The following is a 26,801-nucleotide window of genomic DNA, read 5'->3' on the forward strand; positions in this document are numbered from 1 at the left end:
CAGACTTTGGTTTATGTTACAGCTATACACCATGAGTTACTACATTCCACTGATATACAGAACGTGGTATAACAGCTGGGGAGGTTGTTATATCATTCTAGAAAGCATTTTATTAGACTGCATTTTTTTTGTCTGATTGTTTGAAAAAAATAAGGCTATATGTTTTAACTGGGCGTATTTGTAAAGGAGTCTTCAATACCCTTAAAACAAGTAAAACCAACACATAATTCAACCATGGCATTATGTTTCAATCTATACTATGATACTTAATTAATTTTTCATGATTTTCTATTGATATTACTTTGATTTTTTTAACATATGAACGGTACACCAAGGTACTTCCAAAATACTATGATTATACTATATTATTTTTGCCGTGAAGCTATAAAATGATATGAAAAGGTACAACTGACTTAAAGTTCTGTGCTTTCTTCAATTAGCTGAATGAATGAATAATCTTAGAATAAACAAGGTCTTACCATTAAGGAGAACTGTTGTTCTGGGGGTCACATCCAGGTCTAGTGGGGGTCTAAAGGGATAACCCCACAGAGTGGACACAATACACAGAAATAGCAGGATAAGCAACCCTGCGCTGTGTTTCAACATCTTCAGCATCAATAGTATATCCAGGAGGGGTGAGTACACCGGGTCCGTCACCCACCCCCCCACCTCAAGGGAGCAGAAAGTCACCCACGCTGTCGCTTGAGACCCCCTCCTGCGGTATGCACAAGCGTAACGCTTCTTCACTTCTCTCCCTTAAGGGTCCAATCTGCAAAACAAAACCAAAATGTTAAGAAAGGTGACTAGCTAGTGCTGATGTCATGGTAGATCGGGTAAAGCTGTATCAAACATTATGTGAAGATATAGTTTAATCATGTTTTTGGACTAACACGGTTAGACTGTGGTAACCTATTCAGATCACTCGAGGGCAACTAACTATCAATATTCTCATGTTTGCATCTAACAAAGGCGCATGGGTGCGTTAAAAGGAAACCAGCGTGCCCTATGGCACTAAAAGGCTACTTCAAGAGAAAAAAGTTCTCTTTACTTAAACGCATGACACACACACAAAGCACACGCACACCCAGAAATTCACACCAGGTAAAGATCAAAAACATTTCACATCCAATGACACGGACCTCTCGAGCCTTTTATCCTGAGCTCTGACCGAGCCAACTACTGCCAAGATGATGGTGAGTCACACATGACACCTGAATAGGGAGAGTCCTACTTCATCCAAATATACAGAGCTTACCTACATTTCTATTCTAATCTTGCCCTCTTATATTAGCTTCCCCCGTATTTTATATTATCAGCAGAAAGCCATAAGATGAAAAGATGTGCTTGGTATCAGAGGAGAAATTATAAGAATACTGCAGAATCACAGGTTCATGTGGCTCAACTTCCAGTGAAGATACAAACTGATAAAATGCACATTTTTGTTACATACCTGGCCCTTTCCATCCACTAATCCTTCCTCTAAACCAGTCATCGTCAACTGGCGGACCGCGGGCCGGATCCGGACCTTTGCTTCGTTTCATCCGGACCGCAAGACATTTAAAATTTTGACTCTTTCAGTTGTTTAAATTGAGCGACTACACAACGGAGAATCACATCACGCGTACTCTCAGGAACATTTATGTAATTGATCTTTTGTCGCTATATCCTGTGATATCTTTTAGCTATAAACGCGCTTCATTTGAACCCTTTCCGCTCCGCGTGCGCTGCTTTTCTCCCGCCAAAGAGCAGCAGACATGTGCTTATTTTAAAAACACTAGTGCAGACACGCAGAGCAGATAAATGGAGACACAACAGTAAACAAAATGCAGCAATATTAAAGTATTTGTTTCTGTCTGTTTTCTGTCTGTTTACTGTTGCTATATGTCTCCAACCTTTCAACCAGATTTGCAATATTTTATGAACCATAACGTTTTTATCTAGCCTACATTTATCATTATTGATCAGCATGTAAACATTTGTGTCCCTGTGAAAACCCAGGCTAAAGTCTCATAAACGAATGAATTAATAAATAACAAGCATCAAAGATTCATTTCAAGCATTAACTAAAATTTTAATCTTTGAAATGGCATTATTCAGTCAATATTGAAGATATTGTTGTTATATTTTCACAGAATATTCTGTAGGATGATGTTATGTAGAAAACAGTAAAAAGACTCGCTGGGTTTTCACAAGCAGGATCACATTTTGTTCTAATTGGGAATTTAAAGATGGAAGTAGTTCTGGTATAAAAGGCATGGAAAGGCTAATTTAGTAAGTAACTTTGTTTTCTGTTTATGATGAGAGCAATTTAATTCTTACATTAAATTTGTTGTTTGTAGCTTTTTTTCTTACAAATATTAATGATCAGACTTCTATTAAGAGGGCATTCCCCTAAAGCCACAGAGCCTACTGTCAGGACAGGTAAGGGAAGAACCCAAGTGCAGGCAGCGGAGATTAAGGGGTTAACAAAACGAGACTTTATTGGACATAAAACAGAAACAAAAAACCAACGAGGGGGAAAAGGCGGACATGGTAACAAAACAAGAACACTAACAAAAAATCTTCCCACGATGGGGCAAAACTAGAAAATAACAAAACAGACTTACGACACAACGTCACAAAACAAGGCAAGGGAATCCACAGTCAAATCATAAGCCAGGAACGAGAACCACGAGAGGACAAGGCACAAACACAACGTCAGGACCATACATGCACATCGAACGTAGGTAATCCACGGACACAAGACAAAGAAACATGAGGGCATTTATAGGTAAGACAAAACGAAGGATAAATAACGAGGGCAGGTGGGAAACTTTTGACACGGCAGAAAAGCAATACATGATACGAGAGGGGCGGGGCCAATGACAAGACACTGGACAGAACGCATATTATTATCAAAAGGACAATAAAATGTTTCTCTCCACACATAACCAAAGACTTTGTCATGGCTCTGCCACAGGACCAAGAAAAACAAGACTAAAGGAGGCAGAACCATGACACCTACAATACATACATACTGTGGATATCAAAAAATAAAATAAATGGCCTGATAAAAGATCATATCTTTTATATATATATATCCAAGTGGGTTAAATTGATTAAATATTTATTTTTTGTTATTTAAAAAAAACATATTGTCCGGACCTCCGTTTGGAAGAAAGTATAAAGACTGGACCTCTTGGAACTTTAATTGAATACCCCTGCTCTAAACCTAACCTAACCTGTCAGCAAAGTCCACAATTTATGAGCCTTTTTTACTTGGAAGAACCACTTCAAATGTCAGGTTTTGACATGGTTCACTATATTTGGACATTTTGAAAAGTAGGGACCTCTCAAGCATAGCCAAACTTGTACACACACATCCCCACACAGACCTCAGAAGTTATATCAGTGACGTCGTCTGTACAGCCCAACCTGTACACGCAGACACAGACTGTCTCTCAAACACAAACACATTGACAGTCACCTTTGCTGTCTGATGTGATTCAGCAGGACAGTGGCCAGCACATCCAACTCTTGTGTTCGTCTCCCTCTGTCCATTTCTCAGACACACTCAGTCCCTCTCTTCTGTAAACACACCAGACTTCTCCCCCTCCCTCAGATAAACACACACACACTCTCTCTCTCTCTTTCCATTATACAAGCTTACGCTCCAGATGAGCAGTGTTTTCTTTTCCCTCTATCAGACACCGCATTCACAGTGACTTTGTATGCCTCTGTATTCGCCTTCAATGAAAACTATTTTATTCACACGCAAAAACAAACACGTTTTAGCCAACCCTCACACACATCTCCCCCGCGCAGATGCGCTTGAATCACACCAGCGGTGTGGCAAGAGTCGGCAGAACCGTATGCTGCTTCAGTGTATCACATGAACATGCCAAGTACAAATAATGTCAAAGGTCGTAATACAATAGAAATATATCGCTACTGTCCTTCTGAAACCTTGTATTTTATTTTTAGCCATAAATCATAATTATTAGTCACCCTTTATGTTTGTCACAGGATTCTGCGAAAATCGAACCAATAAAAAATATTAAAAAGAGCTTTTCAACATTGACAACACAGTATTTAATCATTTAAAAAATACAGTGCTTTACATTTCCTGTGTTTTACATTACAGTGGGCTACAGTGATGCATAATATTGCATACTGTATACTGTAACTGTACCTGACACACATCAGATTGCTGAATATCTTTCTGAATTTACATTTTGACATGTTTAATCACCGCTGAAAATAACTTATTGGTTTTCTGTAATAAGAGAGATTTAATGACTAAAAGACACTCCAAAAGGTTTGTGCCAAAATCAACCCCTGAAGGGATTTTATGTCAACAACGCATTAGCAGATATGACAGTATGCGGTTTTAAATATCACCGTTTCAGGAATCAAAAGAACGTTTTTGCTGAACTGCAACTGTGCGTATTAAATAACGTTTCAATGCAGTTTATGTCTAAGAGGTTTATGAAAAAGTCCATTATAGGACTAAACACAGCGATGAGCAGTATTCGTTTACCCATTCAGAAACACTCACAGAAGGAAGGAAAGAAAAGAAAGAAAAAAGCAACTAAAGAGGATTTTCCTCGGCATAAAAAAGCAAAAGCGTACCCACAGCAACACTTTGAGATCAGCTCACTGATGTTATGCTGATGCAGAACATTGCGTGGTCATATCAGAGAGCCCCTAAAGAGATCAGTCGCACTGCTCTTCCTTATTCTGATCTCAAAGCGGCTGATCCATGTGATGAGCCCAAGCCAATTCAATACACTGAAACAACAGATGATCAGCTGCAAGATCATCTACAAATACATGAGTTGTACAACAGGCTCTGTGGTATCAGACTGTAAGATAAACTAAACCAAGTAATAAGAACTGGCCAGCTGCAGAGAGATCAACTCTGAGTAAAGAGAGAGCTCTGTTTCTGGCTCAGTTGGATGAGACTCGCCGTCATGCATCTTTAACCAGCTGTCAGTCACTGTGTGCACATTTGCATGCGAGTTTAAAGGGTCAGTCCCCTTTAGAGCAATAGATTAAAACTGACAAGCTCAATAAATGACTGCCATATATTCCTAAATGTAGTTTCAAGTCATTTATACTATATACTATTGTATTATACTGGTAGACATGTTTCTGAAGTCACTACTTACAGTAAAATAATTTTTAAATAATTCATATTGAAAGATAAGTAGATCTTATTAGTGTTGTTAAGTCTTTGATGAAATGTTAATTGAAACATAATTATTGTTTGAAGTCTTTAATCCTCTGCTCATAACATCTCACAAACCCACAAAATCACGCTTTCATGAAGAATAAACGAGAACCAAAATTAGGCTGCTGTTTAAACATCTTACCAATAACACACTGTCTTTTTGCACTGCTATAAATAGCTTGACTAGATTAAACAGAACAGAACAGAACAGGCTACGAACTGAATGCCTCCGTAAAAATCTATTTTAGTCAAATCAATGTTCCGCATCCAAAAATAAATACATAAACAAATAAATAACTTTGTAAAGCATGACAGACCAAGCTTGCTTTATTCTAGAGAACAAGCCAACCAGTGTGTTTGTTTAATAAGTAAGCACTACATTACTGTATGAAAGCTGTCCTTCACAAAAATGTTATTCTTACAGGACCTTCCAGTTGTACACTAGATCATTGACCCAATGTTTTATCACGTGATGAACTCTCTCTCTCTCTCTTTCATATTCAGTTAGAATAAGAGGCGATTATGTTAAGCCAAAATAACAATGCTGCGTAAATATAAAGAAATCATATGACAGTCATTGTGCAAAAAAGAATCAGCATCAAAAACGACACACTAAAGAAAAATAACAGGCTTTCATAATTATGAATCATTAATGTGTACAACATGGGCTAATTATGAAAGAAAGAAACAAAACACTTATCTTAGGACATTACACATTACATGACTCAAATAAAACAAAGACACTGCCGGTCTGATCATGTCCGTTATTACATTATTATGACCATTAAACTTCATTATTGATACTTGCCAGTTACATTTTGCTACTCTTATTATGGTGTAACTTAAAGACTTCTCCCACATTTCATCTTAAACTGTGTTTGTGACAAGAAACACTGTCTTGAAAATAGCCAGTAGGTCACTGCAAACGTCGATGTCGCTTTATCTTGTATCAAAAGCAGTCCACCATGTGTCCAGTTTAATGATTAACTTTAAATAAACACTGTAGGAAATAAACATTTTTTGCATCAATCTTTAATCGTGGATGTTGTCATCTATCTGGCACTCGTTTTAAAGAGTTGCTCATTTACAATCCTACAGGACTGTCAGAAACTTCGCTGCTCATGTCGAGATATCCATTCAGGAAGATATTACAGCGACTGCCGAAAACTAACATTACAAAACAATCATTTCAAAACAAGCTTTCAAACAAACGTTAATTTGGACAACTTACGGTAAAGCCGTTCGTCACAAATCGTGCGAAATCCCGGAAACCTCCGTTATAAGTTTATGTGTGGACACGTAGGGAGAGATAGAGCTGCCTGAGACGTACATCTACAGTGATAGTGATAAGTTAGTCCTCTCTGCTCACGAGCCTCGTCACAGGTACAGCCCTCGTGCGCAGCTCCACTTCTGAATCACATCTGAACGAACTGACAACCACAAACATACGCGCGCGCGCGCGCAGTGCTGGCGGCATTATTGGGGGAAAAACATCTGGGTTCCAGGAAAACTTTTTTTTAATTGCCGCGTTGCTTATCTACTGTATCCATTGCGTAACTGTCACTTCTGTGTTCGGCAACTACCAGTAATGTGATAGGCGCAACTTATATAAAATCTATAAAATATGATATAAAATGATTTATACAAACTGTCGAAAAACAATTTCACTGTGGGACATACTGGTTACAAAAGACGCTAATGTATTTATTTCAAGAGTGCTACTTTCTTTTTATTACGGTAAATATTGTTCCTTTACTACCACCATTTGGCGGAGAGGAACAGTGCAAGACAATGATGTAAACCCTTGCAAGACTATGATGGCCTGAAGTGTGAGCAGAAACACACACAAGAGAACTTTTTCTGCAAAAGTATTTATTTTCATAAAAATAGCCAAGGTATATTTAATACCTCAATATACAAAACTTAAATTTTAAATAATTTATCCTTATAGCAAACCACTCTGAAATTATTTATAATTTAACCTGCACCCACTAAATTATTGAGGTTTCTGAGACGGTCTTAACGCATAAAAGTTTGTAGCAACATTAGTAATGGTTTAAGACCTTGCTTTTGTATAAAAAAGTAGAATTAAAAGACTAAACCAAATCACACATTGTGTTTCTGAATAAAGATCTGTTTTTTGTTTGTTTGTTTGTAAAATAAAGCAATAAAAATGAACAGATAAGACAAGACAGCAGCATAACAAGCACACATCATGATCCTGAGAGCTAACAGCATCCATATACTGTACATGTGTTTTAAACAAAGAGATGAGAGACTGAAGAGAGTCTTAAACAAAGCAGACATTGCCATATATTTACATAAAAATGTGTCTGCTGCGAAAGAGTAGACAGCCATTCAATAAGACTAATTTTGACATCTTAAAAACAAAGACACAACTAGTAAATACAGAACATATATTAGGTCATTACAAACAGTACGTAAACATGCATCACGTATGAAACAATTAAACAATTTATAAGTGCACAAAAGACCCACATACATTTTTTTGCATAATGTGCATTAATGCCAACAAAAGGTGCAATGTCAAATTCTCTCAAAATGACATGAGAAGCTATTCTTCCTCAAACTCCTCCGAGTCCGATCACATCCCCTCCCAAATCCCTTCCTTCATTGCTTTCATCTAACAGCTCTTCATCTTTCTCTAACAAGTTCTCAAGTTCTTCTAACTCCTTGTTGTTTTCCTTGTTTTCGTATCGTCTGTCTTTACACGGCCCTTCATCTTCATTAAGAAGCTCCACCATTCTCCTCATGAGATCTTCATCACTCTCCATCAACTCTTCAAAACTTCCAACCAGCTTTTCATCAGGCATTTCTTTCAGCTTTTCATCATCATCATTTTGCTCCATCAGCTGTTGTGTTGCCTCATGACTTCGCTCTTTTATCTCTCTGTGGTTATCTGTCCTCTCATCGTGCCCCTGTGCTACGTCCTCACTCCCCTGAGGATCTTCATGTTCTTCAGCCCTCTGCTTCTCCTCCTCTTCTTTGCTCTCAGCATCTTCCTCTGGCTCTGCACTGTTCACATCTCTAGTCTGAGTTTCTACGGCATTGTCTGAAGTGTCTTGTGCTCTAAGGCATGGCTTACCCTGAGGACTGTTAGGTATCTCATCCTCCGGTAGGGGCTTCCAGTAGTCATATAGTTTTCCCTGTGTGTAAAAAAAGCACCTCTCGGTTTTCACAATGCTTTGTTTTAAGTTGCATATATTAAGATTGTGAATGCAAAGACCCTGGCACTTCATAACATGACAGTGTTCCACATTTCATATACTGTAGGATATACAGCATTACCTCTTGAGGCCTTGTTCGTACAAGAAGCACCTGCCACCTGGTGTAAATCCTTGCCACAAAGTCCTTCACCTACAGACAAAATGTCAAGCAGGCTGTCAATAAAAATCTAAATCCCTTTGAAAAGACCAGAATGAAGGATTCTCAGAACAAAGAACAGAATAAAGCTGCACTTTACTTTGCTCCTGTACAGCATCTTCTCGCTCTCCCTTATGTCACACTTGATGTGTTTCTCCAGCTGAGAAGAAAGACTCCGTAATTCGTTCTGGCAGTGAAAGAAAGCTTAAGTCAGTCCAAATGAAGTATGAAAATGGTGATATAACACAAAACTGACAAGACAAAGACTAAGCCAAAGTCATATTATGTGGTATTCTATTAATGCACTTTAAACCAACGTTACAGCCCATAGGAAAATGTCATATATTCACATTTCAAATATTTCACTCTATGTGTAATGAATCTATATAATATATGGGTTTCACTTTCTGAAATGAGTGACAAAAAATTGACCTTTCTCATGATATTCTAATTTTTTTAGATGTACCTATAAATGTGAAACACTTCCGAATATATTGAAATATATTTTGAAAACGTATTTTCAAAATATATATATCCTAAACCTTACAAACTGATGTTAATGTTACATTTCTAAATATGTTTATTTATGTGTGAAAATATATTTCATGTCTCAAGTCATCTATCAAATAATAAATTAAGTGATTTTTTTTGCAATGTGTGGTTTCTACAAAGAATAACAAACCTCCATATGGTAATCTAAATCTTCAAATAAAAATATTACAATATTAGAACTTTAGTTTAGTAAGTTTAATTTTGTATTTCTGCACTGCAATCAAACTAACAGCAGCAATTGTAATTGTTGTTTGCTATATATTTAGCTATCTGCTAATTGGCTATTAAATATTGCCATATATTTAAAATAATGTTATCTTTCATTGGAGTGTGTCCAGGAAACACAAAGTGGCTGTCCGGTCTAACGTTACATGTAGCTGCTTTAATTCCTATCTCTTGTAAACATTTATGTACCTTTCAACATTAATGTAAAAATGTCCATTCTATAAATTACCTTATAGTGACTCTGCGTTACGTCAGTTTGCTATAAAGAAATTTCTGGTGACCAAAATCAATTATTCTGCTAATGCCACAGTTACCACACCTCAAGACATTGTTCAGATGTTACTTCAAGATGTTTATTGACCGCATTACAGTTCCATATCACCACATCGCATAGTCCTACTCACAAAAGCATTTAAGGACAAAAACCTGACAAATGTCTTGAAATATAACATGTCTTGTAGTGTGCATGGTAACAGTGATGTGAGCCCATAACCACAGGCCTGTAATGAATTATTCCTTTCTTAAATTTCTATTACAGGGAATAATTGTCTGCACTGTAGTTACTAGGGCTGTGTATTGGCAAGTGCCTCCCGATACGATACATATCACGATAGGTGGGTCACAATACAATATATTGCTATGTATTTCGATACGTTACACATTTGCGATATATTGCAATACTTCAAATAGAAAATGTAAAAGTAGAGCTAGAAATACAACATGCTGTGCACCACCGGGGGTTTTCTGTAAGGATAAGTGTAAAAACATCCCTTACCTCTGCAGAGTGGCAATGATGTGCGATGCATAGACCATTAGATCAGAGGTTTGGGTTCTCAAACTGTGGATAGCGCCCCTCAAGTGGGTAGCACAGGGGAATAAGGTGGCTCACGCAAGTCACTTGGCTGTTGTGGTGCATTACAGTTAAAACAATGAACAAGGGCAGTATAAAACCACTGGTTCATCCGTGCTGTAAATGCGCTGGTGTCACATCCGTGAAAGCACAATAAATGTCATTGTAACTTTTCTTAATAAACTTTTTGTCTAATGCACTGCAGTAGCCAAGTGACTTGCGTCATGACATGCGAAGCCTACAAACAGCATTATTTTATATAACTCATTACTCCATGACTTATTTTGAAAACCAAAGAACACCCACACATCAGCTCTGAGAGCTCCAAGCGTTCTTATATTTTTCGCAATGCTCGCTTCCACTTACTTTTGGCCGTATGTATATGACATGATTAAAAAAAAAATATATCGATAGTAGAGGTATCACTATCGATACACTATCGAAAAAAATAACTATTGCGATAGTTACATGTATCGATATTTTTGCACAGCCCTAGTAGTTACAAAGTCAATTACCTTACAAAGTCAGTACCACTTTAGTAACCATGGGGATTAATCCAAATGTTTTTGTCTTCTTTCCTATGTTATTTTGCAGATACAGTACATAAGAAGGCAACTGACAGTTGGGCCAGACCATGAATTCTGAGGCAGTACTGAAGTTCCAAAATAAGAGAAGGGAGACATAAGCTTGTTCCACATTCACATTTAAAGGGACAGTTCATCCCTCTTGTCATTTCAAACCTGTATGACTTTCTTCCGTAGAACACAAAAGAAGATATTTTGAAGTTGATAACTGAACAGCACTGGACCCCATTCACTTCTACTATATGGACACAAACCCAATACAAGTGAATGGGGTCCAGCTAACAACATTTTTCAAAATATCTTTTGTGTTCTGCATAAGAAAGAAGGTCATGAAGGTTTGAAATGACAAGAGGGTGAATCAATTATGACAGAATTTTTATTTTTAGGTGAACTATCCCTATAAGCTTTGGTAGTATCTTAAGGCCAAATGTAGCTTTTTTTTAAAAATGTAGCTAACTTCCAGATTTTGGAAAAAATCTTAAAAATAATGACCATGTCAGGTAATTTTAGGACGACTTTATTGGTATTTCACAAGTGCTTTAATGCTAAAATCAGTTACATGTGAGGCTGACAATTTACTGAATATATACTTGTTAAATGATGGGTTATTTTAAAAAGGGACGAACCCAACCACTGGGTTAAATTGACCCAGCAAATGATTGATATTTGACCCTACAATGGGTTAAAATAACCCAGCATTCTGGCTTGAAATAACCCAGCATAGGTTGAAAATAACCCTATAATGAGGTTAACCCTGCCCTTTCTCTCAGCAGCTTTGTGAATAGGTTTTAAGAGAAAACACTTAACTAAAAGCTTTTAGTGCTATTTAGGAGAACTCCTAGTGCAAGATAAAATGTTTTGTGAATATGTCCCAAAGTCTATTATTTGTTGTTGGCTTGATTAATGTTGTTTATGTAAAGTCAATGTGCATTAAATGTTATAAACTCTGTACTTTATTGTAGGGATGCACCGAAACGAAAATTCTTGGCCGAAGCCGAACATGATGTGAAACACTTGGCCAAAGGCCGAATAATACCGAACATGATTTTTTGCATTTCTTCTATTTATTAAGCCATTTTTTTCACTATTGCACAAACTGAATAGTCAAAATGTGCTTTTTATAATTTGTCGTGCTTTTCAATAAAATACAATACAACTTAATATAAAATTGAGCAAAACAGTAAATTCAAACAAAAAATTGAACCCTCTCCCTTCATGAATAGCCTATATTAATTAGGCCTATAACAGACTGCTAAAAGAATGTAATGTAAGTTACTCTGTACCCCTACAACAAAACACTTCATTAAAAACTGTCATTCCACATTAGGCCATAAGATAAAAATATGAATAAACTAAAACTGTTGGATTATTATAGGCTACATTGCAAAATGATTTGAGAAAAAAAAAAAACATCCAATGCAAGCAATTCTGACTGATGCTGACTGACAACAATTTCAGTTCACGTCTCTGCTCCAAACTCCGCCCACAAAAGCTGACTGTTCTCTCAGAAGGTGCACTCATGGCCGGGCCGCCGGGATGCACAGAACATACTTTGAAAAGTTGTTTAGTACAGGGAACTGTGTGCACGCGACCACTGTATGATGTCAAAGTCTGTAATTTCCGCACGTTAAAAAATAAATACAACCTCACTATCATACTCCTACTCGAGCGATATTGCATCAATATATACTGTATATATACACAGTAATAGATTATATATTATATATGTATGTTTGTATAACATTACAATGTGTTTTAGCTGAAGTGACTTGGCAAGACTTGGTAACTTTTCCTTAAGTTTAAAGAGTACATAACTAGGGATTTTTAAGGTCCTACTTTGGTTTATGGAGTTTCCAACAACAAGTTTATGTACATAGAAGGTGTAAAAACGCGATTATTTCATAATAATAGCTAGTTACTTTTACCTTACTTCTTGACTGACTCGTTCAGCGATTCATCTGTCTAATCCCCTCCTATCCGCTAGCCTAGTCTGATGTGATTGGTCAGATGGTCTAGTCTGCTGTGATTGGTCTACCGCGAATGAGGCTCACGAGCTACAGTGTTTGGGGGAGAAGAGTGAAGTTTTCACGGTCCGTCCTAGCAAAACGTAGGCGGGCACTATATGTAGTGACTTAAATCCACGGCGGTTCGCGAATCGGACTAGGGACGACTCGTTTGCATGATTCAGAGTCGACTCCCTTTTTTCCAAGCCAATAACTTTGTTATTCATTCACCTTCGGATTTACAACTTGGCAGACTGCTTACTTTTTAAACACGGCAACATTACACACTGCATGAAATGTCATTTTCATGATCTTATGTTATGTACTCTTTAAGAAATAAATATGACTTCTGAGCAAATAAGCAAAAATCAACCACTATCTGAAACAGGGCGGGAAGACATCATTTTGTTTTTAGCTGTAACAACCGTCCCAATTGATTTTACACATGATAGCAAAGACACAGTGTAATATAAAATAATAAAGGCACAGTGATGCATAATGAACTAAGTCCTCTTTAAAATCAGCCCTCACTTCAATACACACAAGCACTTCTTTCTCTTTACACAGAAAAATTTGTTCAGCTCATTATCGGCCCCTGCGGGGCAGAGTGGTACCAGAACACAGAATGATGACTGTGTCCACAGACGGACTGATTAATAGACACTGTCCCTTTAAGACCGGACTATAAAATGTAAAATAAAGACACTTACTCTCTGGATTGAGGGTAAAAATTCAAAATTGGAAGCTTCATTTGTCAACGTCAAAAGGCTGTAGCAGAGGTAATATGCCTGTATGAAAGGATATAATTTGTCATCTTAATGAACTATAAGTGGTTTTGCAACATCACTCTTGGATATTAAAAAAGTAATGATTCAATAGCGCTCAGTCCTCAGAGGACTTCCTGCTTACTTGTTGGTCTAGAGTGGCATGACAATCCTCAGTGCTCTTTGAAGACCTGAGGGCTTTCACCAAGGATGAGGGGCGCATATGAGGTAGAAAAGGTTTCAGCGCAGACAGCTGGAAAAATAGTGTCAGAAAAGTTTCATACAGTTATAATTCCTTCATATGTCAAGCAAATGAAAAATGTCTGACAGTCGCATGCCATAAAGCACCTGCACAATTATATTATGTGAACATTGAAAATATGTTGACATTCTAGTTTTAATAAAAAAATATTCTCACCTTAAACTCTGTGTTTGAGGGTTTGTAAGTGCAGGTGTGATTTAAAAGCTTAGAGATGATAGACACGCTCAGGTGTTGTTTTAATTGCCTGTTGGTGAAAAAGCAAATATAATTTAATAATTTTCTATTTCTAGAATCTACACTGATAACGTGAACTGGTAGCATCAATATTTATGTCACATTACAGATTTAAACTCACTTTCCACGACTGCCATCTGGCAGAAGATAAACGAGTCGCCTGAGGTTGTGATGATCCTCTGACAAATCACTCAACGTCTCGCAAGCTTTAGATAACTGCATGTTATAACAGAAAAGCTGTGTTACTTGAGGGATTCTTTTATAAAGTTACAGTTCACTTCAACATAAAACTTCTGCCTCTTCACTACATGGAAATCATATTTTTCTCTTTTTGTGTTTGAGGTGACACATGAGCGAGGAGATGATGACATTTTTCATTTTGGGGGGGAGCTAGTCATTTCATCCGAATACATTGACAGGAAATATCTGACCTGGAAGTCCCAGTGTTTGATGTTTTTGAGCAGATTTTGTAGTAGGAGAGTGAAGTGTCCAATCGGAAGCAGTTGTAAATGAGTCTCCAGTCCAATTCGACACACCACTGTTAAAAGCAACAGCAGCTCTTCATCTGTGTACGCTCTCGGACACAACGCAGTAAACAGAGACAGGTACTGAACGTATAAACAAACAAACAAGACTGACAGTCATTTCATTTGAAACATGTTTTATAATTTGTCCAAAAACATGTAGTATATAACCTGGCACCCTTGGACTTACCCTGAGAACATTCTCAAAATTGTGTGCTGGTAACGTGTCATTAGCTTGGTCAGAGATCCGTGTTCCGTGACTGGTTTCTTCGGGCTGAAAGCACTCTCTGCAATGAAATACGAAAGAAAAAAAACTACTGGCAAAGCTATTAAAGCTCAATGTAATTATGAGGCATCCCCACTTTATAATTATTTTGTGTCAACTTCCACAAACCATAGTCACGGTAATACTGTAATAGTAAGAAAGGTTAAAAGCTTACAAAAGGTCTCCCTCGGTAAAAGGGGGTTGCAGGGCTTCAAGAGGGAAAAGGCTGATGAATGACGCTCCCATGTTAAGGAACACTAGCGCGATATCCTGTAAAGTGGGCACCCACACTTTAAATCTCTGGCTTTGGTTTTGAGTGTTTGGATTTTCCACTGCAAAACAAAACACATAGTTAACCATTTTTGCAATTCTATAAGAATATTTGGTCAATACGAGGTTCAGTGAGCATACTGTACCTATGTGCTCAGCAGCAGACAGAGCGATGCTTCGCAGCGAGTCCAGGATCCGTGAGGAAGTGATGGGGTTTGGGTGAACTGACATCATCTGAAAAAGTAATGCTCTTATATTTCAAGGAAATGATTGTGTAAACGTTTCTGTGGTTTTAACACTGACAAAACAATTAAGATTTTAGTTCTAGTCCAAAATGTTTAAGTGAGCTGGAGTGACAAAGCTATAAGTTTTCTAACTGTAATGTATACGTTTTGGCAGGTTCAAGTAAATGTCTCAAGGGTGTATATATGTTTCTCATGGGATAATACAAGCAGGCCTGAACAAAACAGAGCAGAGCAGATTTTGTAACAGATAGGCGCACAGCAGCTTCAAAGATCAACACAATAAAGTATCAAATTCAACTGAAAATCTAAATATAGAGTATATCACATGAAACATATGGCGCCACAAAAAGCATGAACACTTAAGGCAAAGAAATTGCGCTTGTGCTGTGATACTTCCTCATCTAATGCAATGATATGCATATATTATTTAATGTGATATGATATTCATACGTTTACTCTACATTGCACATGTTATGAGATACAGCAGTTGTTTGTGAGAGAGTGTTTGAGTAAATATAAGACATGTGGACAGCTTTACCTGAAAAAGCCAGAGTGTCACCTCAGGCTGACAAGGAAAAGAAATATAGGCTGTCCTCAACAAGCCTGCGCTGATCAGAAACAGCACTTGTTCAGTACGGGCCCTACAGAGGAACAAAGCCAAACACTCAAATCTCAGCTCAACACTTAAGCTTGTTCTTTTTCACCTCACATAAACAAATGAACCCGAGAATCTGAGTCATGAACAAATAAATCAGACCTTTGTGATTTCCAAAACATGTCAATTTTGACATTTAAACATTTCAGTTCATAAGCAAGAAATTAAGGACACAAGTTCAGAGTGACATGCGTGTGACAGTCTTACTGAAGGAAAATGTGTTGTGATCGGTTTTGTGGAGTCACGCTAATCTTCCTCAGGTCCAGCGTCAGGTGGTTAAAGAGTCGACCAAACTTAGCCGGTGTAAAGATTTCCTCTCCCGGGTGGATCTCCCTAATGGCACATGAGGCGACCGAGAACTTTTGCAAAAATTCCCTAAACATAAACAGATAGTCATGGTTAAAGATAATAATCAAAGGGTTAAACATATTGGTACACTGAAAAAGCACATTTCATTCATTATCAACCTATGCATAGTGGAATCTTAAAATGGATGCCAAAAATACAAAAGGCTTTCTTGCTTATGTCCAGCCTCACACATATTTGGCACCCACAGAACTCAGGAGACAGATCCCAATCTTTTGCAGAACTGAAATACTGACCTTCCAAGATGATAAAAACCCCAAAAGACAAGACTGTTTTGACTAATAAATAGGATATTACACTCTTATTTCTGGCTAAAATCATAATCATAATCATTAAATTCCACACAAATTAAATCCAATCCAAAAATGTTCACAGATTTTTACTTCAAGTGCAGAAAATGCAACCAACTCCGCAGATGCCATCCGGGTCTGCTATTGCCTCATGTGCCCTGTAAGTTCAGCACTACAGCATGATGCCATGGGTAGAAGCAGAGTTTCCAGTTCCCTCTCAGCCTTTTCCATAATCATAACTGCTCCCAATTTCCCGAGAGTCACTTTGCATTTTGCTAACACCCCATTACTATAGCAACCGTAATGCTGGATATATAATGGAAATTACTACACTTCCTCAACAAACTGGTCTTATTTGATCCCTTCCAAAAGTTTGGATTTTAAAAAACAAACTGGAATTGCATGCAGTATGAACAAAGCCTAACAGAAGACCACTTATGGTAAAAAACACATTACCTTTGTTCAAGTGAAATATCTTCCTCTTTAGCATCACTGTTCTCATCCTCATTTAAATTCAGCAGGTCCTCCTGACATGACTCTAGCAATTGTCTCTCTAGCTCTTTTGACCTGTGCATTACAGAAAAACAAAGTAAGTAAAGTAATTATAAGACATTTATCATGATCATGTCTAAATGCTGTGTGTTGTTTCAATAAATGCTATCACTTAAAAGTTTTAATACATAATCAAGGGTGAGTGAACAATTTGATCTGTCGACTTTAAACACCCAGTGTTATTACCAAGCAGAATGCAAAATGAATAACAATTAGGACTAGACGTTTACTTTTCTGAAAGAAAATATAAGTGGTGCTTGCCCATGAATGTTGGATGTTCATGGACAATGTTGCATGTTATGAAATAAACCCCTACAGACAAGAACCTCCACTTTGCGGGCCGCTCCTGATCCCACTGTTGGGGTTTATTCTGCAATAACACACGGTCTGGCTGTACATTATCCCACTTATTACACAGCTACTAATATTAAACATGACATACTGATGTCACATATTGTTGGTAACAAATGCAGACCTTCCACGAGGAAAACCTGTTTCCTTTTGGTTTTAAGGCAAGACACAAAATTCAAATGAGACACAATTTAGTTTATTCGTTTGTAAATATACTCTAATGTGTTATTAAAAAGGCATTTTTTTATTTCATTTTAAACTACACCTGTCAAAATGACTTGCAGTACTTGGATGGCTGTGCATTTTTAATTTTGAGCACTCATTATCATGAAATAACTGGAATGTCACAACTGGCCAATCAGAATCAAGTATTCCAGAGCATGGTGTAATAAGTGCAGTTATGTACGGACCTAAATCAAAGCAGTCCATCATCTAGTCTCTATGATATACAGGCTCAATTTTGTCCATAATAATATAAATATTTAAATTTCTAGGTGAACTATTCGTTTAATGCACCAAAGGCAGAAATCGCTGACTGTATAGTTTATAAAAGTAACAGCACTTCTCAACAAGCTGTATGACTTCAGGTACACATTACAAACGCAAAATGTGAATTCTCAGCTTTAGCATTTAAAGGTCTGCCGAGCACAAAAACATCAGACCAACCTTTGATATTGTTCCTTCTCCTGCAGCATCTGTTCCAGTGTATTTCTGTAACTAACTGCATTGGTCTTTGCTTTCAGTGCCACGGGCTAATACAGATGATAAGAAAAAACCTCAGGTGTTTTTGCTTACGAGGACACAACAAATGATAATTAATGCCACTTGAGCTCAAATAATGTTTCTTCTGTTCATAGTCAGATTTTCACTTACTGCTGCCTTTGCTTTTGGCACTGGTGTGTTGGGCTCTGAGAAAGCGTCTCTCTCGGGGGTAACGGGCTCGCAGGCTCTCCAATCCATGATCTCCCTGAGGGAAGGGAGCTGCTCATCCTCATCGCTGCTGCTCAGGTTGATAGCGCAGCTTTCTCTTAGATCATCTTCTGAATCATCACCCAGCTCAATATCTAAGGGATCCTTCCACAGGGGGGAGCGTTTCTTTTCACTTGATCCTTCTGCTTTCACACTCGCAGCTGGGACAGGCATGTTAGCCTTGGGGCTGCGTGACTGCTCCACTTTCAGCAGCGTTCTTTCATCCGATTCCATCTTACATGAACCAGCATGCCCTGCAAAGCTGGGTGTTCTCAGATCGGGCCGATGGGAGGACGAGCTGATTTTAACGCTCTCCTTAAGGCTGGGCAAGGAGCTTGTGTGTGTGGGAGCAGCATTGCCTTCTCGCTCTCCGTTTGTGTTTTTGCTGTGTGTTTTGGGTGCTGGCAGGCAGGGGTCCGGTGTAAAGAGGCCCTCAATGCTGTCAAACGTGGTGCTTGACTTGGGGGAGATTTTGCGCAGATGTGGTTGGCTGGGTGGAGTTTTGGGATTTTTGTTGGCGTGTGCCACTATAGAGTCTTTAGGCTGTTTAGTGGGCTGGAATAAATGTGTTTTGTCACTCTCTGTGTTTGACTTACTGCCGGTCTCTCGTTTAAAAAGCTGCCTGGAGATGGATGGCAAACGTCTTGGTTTGTTGGGGTCTGATGTTTGTGAAAGTGGTTTAGGGGTCAGTTTATCTTTTATGGTTAGCACAGGCTCGTTGACAGAGTTCAAAAAAGCCCGTTTGACAAACTTTGGCGGTGAGTATATATCGGGGGTTAAGCTGGGGGTGAGCCGGGCATCTACGCATGGACGTTTGTGATCCTTTTCACTGCCTGTACTAGACTCTCGTTTTCTTTTTGCAGAAAGGGACTCTCTGCCCTCTGTTGGCAGAAAGAGGTAATTCACACAAACAGCAACAGTTTAGTTTCAGAAAATGTTTCAACAGATCAGTATCAGTAAACCCCATTCAAACCAATTTTGTCACTGCATGAACACAATCGCATAGAATCTGCTAGTTCTAGCTTCCTTCCTTAGCTATGAGCTTCGCTACTACTAAAATATAATTTTACGTCATTCTTATGCCACTAAGAAATGAACATTGCAGAGGGTTATTTAAAGACTGTACCAGACATGAACAAGATTAGTGAGAATCAATGTATCTACAATGAGTAAATGAGCAACGCCTGATTGTTCTCACAACACACCATTGATTACCATAGCATTAGCAAGAAAAAATGCTTTATACATTTCTTTGTTCTGTTGAACACAAAAGAAGATATTTTGAAGAATGTAGGAAAGCAAACAGTACTGGGCACATTTGACTACCATTGTCACTTTTCCTACTATGGTAGTCAATAGTGGCCAAGAACTGTTTGGTGACAAGCATTCTTCCAAATATATTTCTCTGTTCATCAGAACAAAAACATTTATACAGATTTGGAGGGTGAGTAAATGAAGACAGAATTTTTATTTTTGGGTGAACTGTCCCTTTACCTCCACACAACTGAATATATGTCAAGGGTTCTGCAAATATTAATATAATGTATTATTTGATGAAAGTCTTGATGTGTTGGTCTCTCTCCACATGCATTGTCTGCACTTGAACTGCGTCACTGGCTCGGTATAGAATGTTTACCTTTAAATAATGCGCAACAACCAGAACAACATCGATAGTCACAACACGAGAGCAGAGGAGTGAATTGTGTTGTTTGAAGAGATAGGTCAAGACTTTGTATTTACAGTTATTTGCTTTTCTCCAAGCACGTTTGATGCCTTCAGAACATTTGAAATGTGCATGACTCGCACAGTTATTTTATAACACTTTAAAAAAATCTACATTTTGGTTTCAAAACTCAAAGAAAGCTAATCAACATAAAGGTGAGTAAATTAAAAATCGATCGTTTTTGGGTGAACTAATCTTTTAAGTTAACTAGCGCGCTCCTACAGTAGCTGACATGAAACTCCACTGTCTAGGCTTCCACTGGCAGTCTCTTTAAAACGCTGCTCTGTGTTTGCATAAAGTCTCATCTTTGTCAAGTGACTGGACACACCCCCTGTATTAGCCAATGGTCAACCTCACTCAAGTCACCAGCATGAAAACAAATAAGTTCATATGCAGTGAGAAAAGGGCTTCACGCAACAACAAAAAATGGTAACAATGTTTACCTCGAGAAGGCTTCCCACGAGGTGGGCTTGATTCCTGTAATAAAAAAAGCACATGATTTAACATGCTTACCACGAACAGTCACTTATTAAATTACATACAAATTATCATAACATATATTGCATTTATTGTAATTATATTGGTATAAAATCTTATATAATCTTTAGGCTCTTTTAGGAGCTCTGTACCTTCTGATTGGACATGTTGCTATAAATGGAGGTTTTGTGGTCCCTACGCTCCATTCTATCTTTTCTCTGATCAGGACGATGGTGGATTCGCAGTGCTGTGCTAAATGAGCTTCTGGGTCTCTCCTGGACTAAGCATGAACTATTTGGCCTTGAGTGAGATGGCTGAGGAAGAGTATGTCTTCTAGACTTAACATCAATGGGAGGTAATATACATTTGTTGAGCTAAACACACAATAACAGAAGAATAATAGTGATGGAAGTTATATGCCAGGAGACAGACACACTTACGGGTATTAATCATGAGTCATGACTATAATAAACAAAGCAAATCTACAGAAATGAATGACTTTTTGTATTAGGTTTGGAGCTAATATATCATTTTGACTACCACCGAGACATTCAATTTGCAAATGAATTATTTAAAATGCTATTTCCAGCTTTCCTGTTTGTTTTTGATCATCTGAACAGAAATTAGAAATCAGAACAGACAGAAATTAAAGACAGTAACTTTAAAATGCATTAAGAAGGAATTGATAGTTACCCTCAGGTTTTCATTCAGCTCTTTACTGAGAGCCAGAGATATATCTCGGTCTCTTTTGTAAGAACTGGTCCTCTGGAGGTCCTTTTTAGTCATAGGACTGAGAGACCCATCTTTACACGGGTAAATGTTTCCACTGTTTGCTTGTAGCTTTCTCATAACAACACTGCAATTTGACAATCTGTCCAGTTCTGTCTTAGCGCTCTTGTTGAAGATTTTAGACTCCCTCCGACCCAGCTCAGGGTTTTTGACTGGCAGTTCGGGTTTAGGCTGTGCGCTTGAGACTTTGGGGGTCTTCTCAGGGGGTTCAAGGCAAGGTCTAACCGATGCAGGACGGGATGTGCCATCTGAACTTTGGCGCCGTGGAATACCGAGTGGAATGAGTTCTTTCACTAAAAAACAAAGACAGTCACAGAGACAGTCTGGCTAGACGCAAATGCAACAATGACTCCTTCATATCACATGGTAGCTGAATCACATTACACACCTGGATTACATGCTAGCACAGGTTTAATAAGATTATCAGCAATATCGGGTAAGGAGTAGGTACAGAAGTAAGACTGACATGATTAAAATGGATAAATCTGGATTAAAAAGAGGGAAATTATGCAAGGGTTAAGCAACAAATTGCATTCGCCCATATTCTGGAGGACAGCCAATGCCAATGCACCATAAACTCACAAGCAGATCAACAGCAGCCCAACACTAAGCATCCCTCTGTAGGGTTAATAAATGCAACACAGGGGATCTCTATCTCACCCATAGAGGTAATGTGTTGCTTCAGATTACTCGACATTTTATAGTGATGAAAGATAGCCAGGTGTCTCTAAAAGTCATCCTTGTCATCTGTACGGAGTGAAATGCACGTATATCATGTGTTAAAACAACTAAACGTATATATAAGCATGCAAAACTCTCATTTGTTTAGCTAACCAAATCCAGTTCAGTTCAGTCTGTGCCACTGACACCCATTCCTATACGATGAGGTAGGCTACACAAATACAGCATTTACAAGACACACTTTACCATCAGTCAACATACGATATGACAGATTTTATGTTCAACAGACCTGTGATCCATGTTTCAAGGGTTGTAATATCAGGTGGGTGTGCGCCTGAAAAACAAAGCAATGGGGAAATTTCAGACATGGAAAATTGAACAAAGATTGACATCAAAATCAAATGAAAGGTTTTGCTGTCTTTTGATGACTTTACACCGTGAAGTCGGTTTCAATTGTTCAAGTCTTTAGGCGGGAATACTTTCGCTATGCGCTCTGTACGTAACGTTAAACCGCTAACGTTAGCATGCTAGTCTTACGAATCGAAACCAGCAACTTTTAAGTTTCAGCTGAAGACATCACTGACAGCTAGTGTAACGTTAATGTTTTGCTTTGACAAATGCCACAAATAAACATCCTTCCCGGATATCCAAATACCGCTCACTACTGTCAAACATGCTGACGTTACCGTGAAGTTTTACCGACAATCCGTTCAAACACAAGCAAACAAACAAACAGCTGTGCATCTCAACTTTTATAAAGAGACCATTTCGTTCATCAATTTTGACCAGGTTAACAGAAAACGTTTACAATATCCAAACAAACCACGACTTACTAGCTGTCAAGCCCATTTTGGGCACGTTTATTTAATCGTATGCGGCATTTCGAAACAAAAGTGCATGCGCAAATGTTTAAGGGAGAAATGGCATTGAATGTGTACCAGACATCGCTGAGGATCATTTGATAAACTCCATGATGAACGCGCTGTTGTGTTTCTCAGGAGCCGCCATTTGTATGTGGGAGGAGCCAGTGGTGTATTTCACGGAAACAACCGCTAGGGGGCATCAAGTGTGCGCGCCAAAATTAAAAGTAGAAATAATAATGAATGAGAGGGTCTGTTATTTCAGCTGCAATTGTGTGAAGAAGAATATACAAATTCCTATAAAGTTGCAGGACTTATTAAGCAAAATAGATACTAAACAGTACAAAACTTAATACAAAATACTAATAAAACATTGTAATGCATGAAAAGCTACCGTAATTCTCAAATAAAAAACCTAGCGTGGCATAAAAGCCTTTTAATTGTCCCTTATTACGAAACTTGTTTGCCAGGACATTTATTTTTATTAGAAATCTTTTCCACAAAAAAGCCTAAACATGTCACTTTGTTTTTATGTCGTGTCACCGCTGTCTTGATAACTACAAAGCAAGCATTTGTTAGGTTCGTGAGTCTCTATTCGTGGATAATTTAACCTAAAATGCATTGTGTTTCCTGATGATATTTCTTGAAAACACAAAGTCCACATGCCGTCTATTCTACACTATACGGTACTATAGCAGCAGTCTGGTAGGGTAGGCTATTATGTAACGGGGGCGTTCTGCAAATATATGGGTTAAAAGTTCTGTTTGACACCAATGAAGGTTACTGGAGCAGGAAAATGCTTATGCAAAGCTTATCGTTCTGTGCTGCAATAATACTTTGCATTGCGCATGACTCTCTTTCATCTGAAATCCAAAGTCTCGGTTATGTTGCTAAAGCTGACAATAATACCTTAAAATTAATAGTAAATCTGACTCTAAATGTTAGTTTGGACAAAGCAAAACCCACCAGCTCGTCCCCTGAAGAGAACACTGAGGCGCAAAGGAATAGTGAAGAGAAGGCGCACAGTAAAGACGGACAACAGGACAACAAAGACGCTCGTGGAAAATCAGGCGAGTTATCTATATGGGGTATAACGGAGGGAACAATATAATAATTATAATTTTTCTTTTACCATATTTAAATTATTGCCAAAGTAAGTTTCTCTAAACCATGACAAAGAATGCTTATCAATTGGGAAGTTAGTTTCCAAAAATCTTGTTTTTTATTATGTTATCATGTTATTGTGATTTATTGTGTTAGTAAGCTGTATTTTTTAGTTATTATGGCTTAAATCTAAACAAACCAACTGCAGTTTGATTGATATTAATTGGAATGTACAATAAACATTTTTTTAATAATTTTGGAAATAAACTCTTCAATTATTTATTTGTTCTGGAAACGATATTAAAATTCGTAGTGAATGGTCAGATCTGTTTGGTAACATGGTGTATGCTTAATTTGTTCATTCAGTGTTGAGAAAAAATGCTATACAACCCAAAATGATGCTGATTCAGCCCCAACAATAAATCAACATGATGTTTACTCAGCATTTATTCGCAGGCACATCCACTCTTCTCAAACTTTCTCCTCTCTGGCTTAATAAGTAGCTGTTTATATTAGCCTCTATATTGAATGCCTGTTTCCATGTCTTGACACAGATTGTCCACCACTGGGGTTGGAGTCTCTAAAAGTGTCTGATGAACAGCTGGAGGCATCCTCCTATTTGAGTGTTGGGTTGGGTGCTCATAGAGGACGCCTTAACATACAGGTCAGCCCATTTTGTATATGTTTGATAACTGTATTTAAATTATTTAATGATAATAAATAAGTTTGGAATTTCACTCTGAAAAAGGGTGCTACAAAAGTTGCCACAGAGTAACCATTTCTGGTTCCCCAACGAACCTTTTGTGAGGCAGAAAAGTTATTCAGATGTTGAAAGTTTCTTATGGAACCCTTCAGCCAAAAAGGGTTCTTCTATATATAGGGCATCATGAAGCACTTTTTTGAGTCTTAGGCACAATTGTTGATTTTGTTATAGTCATGCTTGTGTTCAGAGGTTGATAAAGAGATTCATCTATTGCTGTGTGCTGTGTAGTCTGGTTTAGAGGATGACGATGAGTATGATGGAGCGTGGTGTGCGGAGCTGGAGGATCAGGAACAGTGGTTGCAGTTGGATGCTCTCAGACCAACTCTGTTTACTGGGGTCATCCTACAAGGCAGAAACTCCATCTGGGGGTCAGTGTGTGTTTTACACTCTGAAGAATACAGTTTATCATCACATTAAACTTGGAAACACCACCATGTTGATAGTCATTTCTTGGAAAAAAAATAGCTTCAAATGGCATAATTTCTACAGACTTCTAATCTGTTCATGGTAATATTTGTACACTAAATTGTGAGTTGTGTTTGTTTTTGTAGCTTGCACTGGGTCCACACATATAAAGTGCAGTTCAGTAATGACTCACTGGTATGGAAGCCCTGCATGAATGGATCAGAGGAGGCGGTAAGTTTTTGTTTTTTATAAAAGTGCATCTAACCTACATTTGTCAACTCTGCATCATGGAGATTTTCTTTGAAAGAGTCCATTGTAAAAAATTACTTGCACAGCAGAATAAGGCATTAAGAGTCATAGCGAGAGCAATACTAGAATGGTCTGGATCAAGCTCCTTTCCCAGTCCTGTCCATTAAAGGGAAAACATCACAAATAGACCTTAGGAATAAGCAAGACATAAATCTTTGAATCCTGTCAGAGAAAAGCCTGTTTAGTAATGTTTCCTAGTTGTGTCTTTTATTTTCTATTGCAAGTTTACTTTACTGTATCTCTCCTGATATCTGACTCTCTGTGCAGGTGTTTGTCGGGAATAAAGATCAAGAGACTCCGGTTCTGGCTCTTTTCCCTGAGCCCTCAGTGGCCCAATACATTCGCATTAACCCACAGACGTGGTTCAGCAACGGCACCATTTGCCTCCGGGCTGAAGTGCTGGGCTGCCCAGTGCCAGGTTCAACACTACACTACTGAATTTAAAAATATTTAGGTCAGGACCATTGGTCATGACATATGGAAACTGGTTTAAATAAAAATATAAAATATTTACTACTAGTAAATTTAATTTGGCTCGAATGTAATGAAGTTTGTATACTGTAGTTTGGATCCAATGAGTAGTTATACACGACTATGCACAGTTTTGCAAATCTTGTCTGTGTTCGTAGATCCTGACGACCCACATTTTTCCGAGTCTGAGAGCGGATCCTCAGATAACCTGGACTTCAGACATCACAATTACAATGAGATGAGGAAAGTTAGTACGTTTTAGATCTCAAACATTGTCTTCACAACAATCCTACTTTCAAAATGTCCCTAAGTGAACTGACACAAATCATTTTCTCTCCAGCTAATGAAGTCTGTGACAGACGAGTGTCCAGATATCACACGCATCTACACCATTGGCAGGAGTTACACTGGACTGAAGCTTTATGTTATGGAAATATCTGATAACCCAGGGAAACATGAGCTCGGTAAGCGTTCACTCCACCAAGACCCTTCAGTCATTGTATGAGGTTATTTAAGGTCCCTGTAGTTGATGTATGTGTTTCAGAGACTTCATCTAATAGACCACACGCCTAAATAGTGTTCAAATGATTCTTTCAACATCTCTAATATATCTCTCTTAAAACACATAGTAGAATGTGTTTTCTTTTGCTTTTGATTTATCT

At 38.1% G+C, this 26,801-nt stretch overlaps 3 protein-coding genes across 4 annotated transcripts in view; 1 reads left to right on the forward strand and 2 right to left on the reverse strand.

The window, feature by feature from the left end:
- sema4ga (sema domain, immunoglobulin domain (Ig), transmembrane domain (TM) and short cytoplasmic domain, (semaphorin) 4Ga) overlaps positions 1 to 6,669 on the reverse strand; it is a 30,493-nt gene extending 23,824 nt beyond the window's left edge. The window contains exons 1-2 of the mRNA XM_057341783.1: positions 6,444 to 6,669; positions 480 to 769 (exon numbers count right to left, since the gene is read on the reverse strand). Coding sequence (XP_057197766.1) covers positions 480 to 615 — 136 coding nt within the window. The 5' untranslated portion in view covers positions 616 to 769; positions 6,444 to 6,669. The remainder of the gene's footprint in view (positions 1 to 479; positions 770 to 6,443) is intronic.
- A 372-nt stretch (positions 6,670 to 7,041) lies between these two features.
- On the reverse strand, positions 7,042 to 23,248 carry slf2 (SMC5-SMC6 complex localization factor 2). 2 transcript variants are annotated; one of them, XM_057341505.1, is made up of 22 exons: positions 23,166 to 23,236; positions 22,517 to 22,561; positions 22,207 to 22,293; positions 21,451 to 21,839; positions 20,910 to 21,131; positions 20,724 to 20,757; positions 18,462 to 19,438; positions 18,255 to 18,340; positions 17,142 to 17,252; positions 16,237 to 16,404; positions 15,913 to 16,015; positions 15,276 to 15,363; positions 15,035 to 15,191; positions 14,785 to 14,881; positions 14,502 to 14,678; positions 14,192 to 14,286; positions 13,993 to 14,080; positions 13,720 to 13,827; positions 13,521 to 13,598; positions 8,697 to 8,783; positions 8,522 to 8,590; positions 7,042 to 8,379 (listed from the first exon to the last, which is right to left on the reverse strand). In XM_057341505.1, exons 3-22 carry the CDS (start codon positions 22,241 to 22,243, stop codon positions 7,798 to 7,800), a joined length of 3,753 nt encoding a protein of 1,250 aa, XP_057197488.1. In that variant the 5' UTR covers positions 22,244 to 22,293; positions 22,517 to 22,561; positions 23,166 to 23,236; the 3' UTR covers positions 7,042 to 7,797. The 2 variants fall into 2 exon arrangements, with proteins under 2 accessions (XP_057197488.1, XP_057197485.1); XM_057341502.1 differs by lacking the exon at positions 22,207 to 22,293 and having other exon boundaries at positions 23,166 to 23,248.
- Positions 23,249 to 23,836: 588 nt separating this feature from the next.
- Positions 23,837 to 26,801, forward strand: part of cpxm1a (carboxypeptidase X (M14 family), member 1a) — a 7,731-nt gene continuing 4,766 nt past the window's right edge. The window contains exons 1-7 of the mRNA XM_057341506.1: positions 23,837 to 24,157; positions 24,746 to 24,855; positions 25,183 to 25,322; positions 25,506 to 25,590; positions 25,936 to 26,086; positions 26,298 to 26,386; positions 26,480 to 26,603. Coding sequence (XP_057197489.1) covers positions 23,884 to 24,157; positions 24,746 to 24,855; positions 25,183 to 25,322; positions 25,506 to 25,590; positions 25,936 to 26,086; positions 26,298 to 26,386; positions 26,480 to 26,603 — 973 coding nt within the window. The 5' untranslated portion in view covers positions 23,837 to 23,883. The remainder of the gene's footprint in view (positions 24,158 to 24,745; positions 24,856 to 25,182; positions 25,323 to 25,505; positions 25,591 to 25,935; positions 26,087 to 26,297; positions 26,387 to 26,479; positions 26,604 to 26,801) is intronic.

The sequence above is a fragment of the Triplophysa rosa genome, linkage group LG9, assembly GCF_024868665.1.
Source record: "Triplophysa rosa linkage group LG9, Trosa_1v2, whole genome shotgun sequence".
NCBI classification, from domain to species: Eukaryota; Metazoa; Chordata; class Actinopteri; order Cypriniformes; family Nemacheilidae; genus Triplophysa; species Triplophysa rosa.

Bases quoted from the DNA above. Each gene is read 5' to 3' on its own strand.
- slf2 (XM_057341502.1), bottom strand. The intron at 17,253-18,254 runs GTTGGTCTGATG...TGTAATGCACAG, and splicing joins GAGAAGGAACAATATCAAAG to GTCAAAAGAGCTAGAGAGAC. The intron at 14,081-14,191 runs GTGAGTTTAAAT...TTTCACCAACAG, and splicing joins CCAGATGGCAGTCGTGGAAA to GCAATTAAAACAACACCTGA.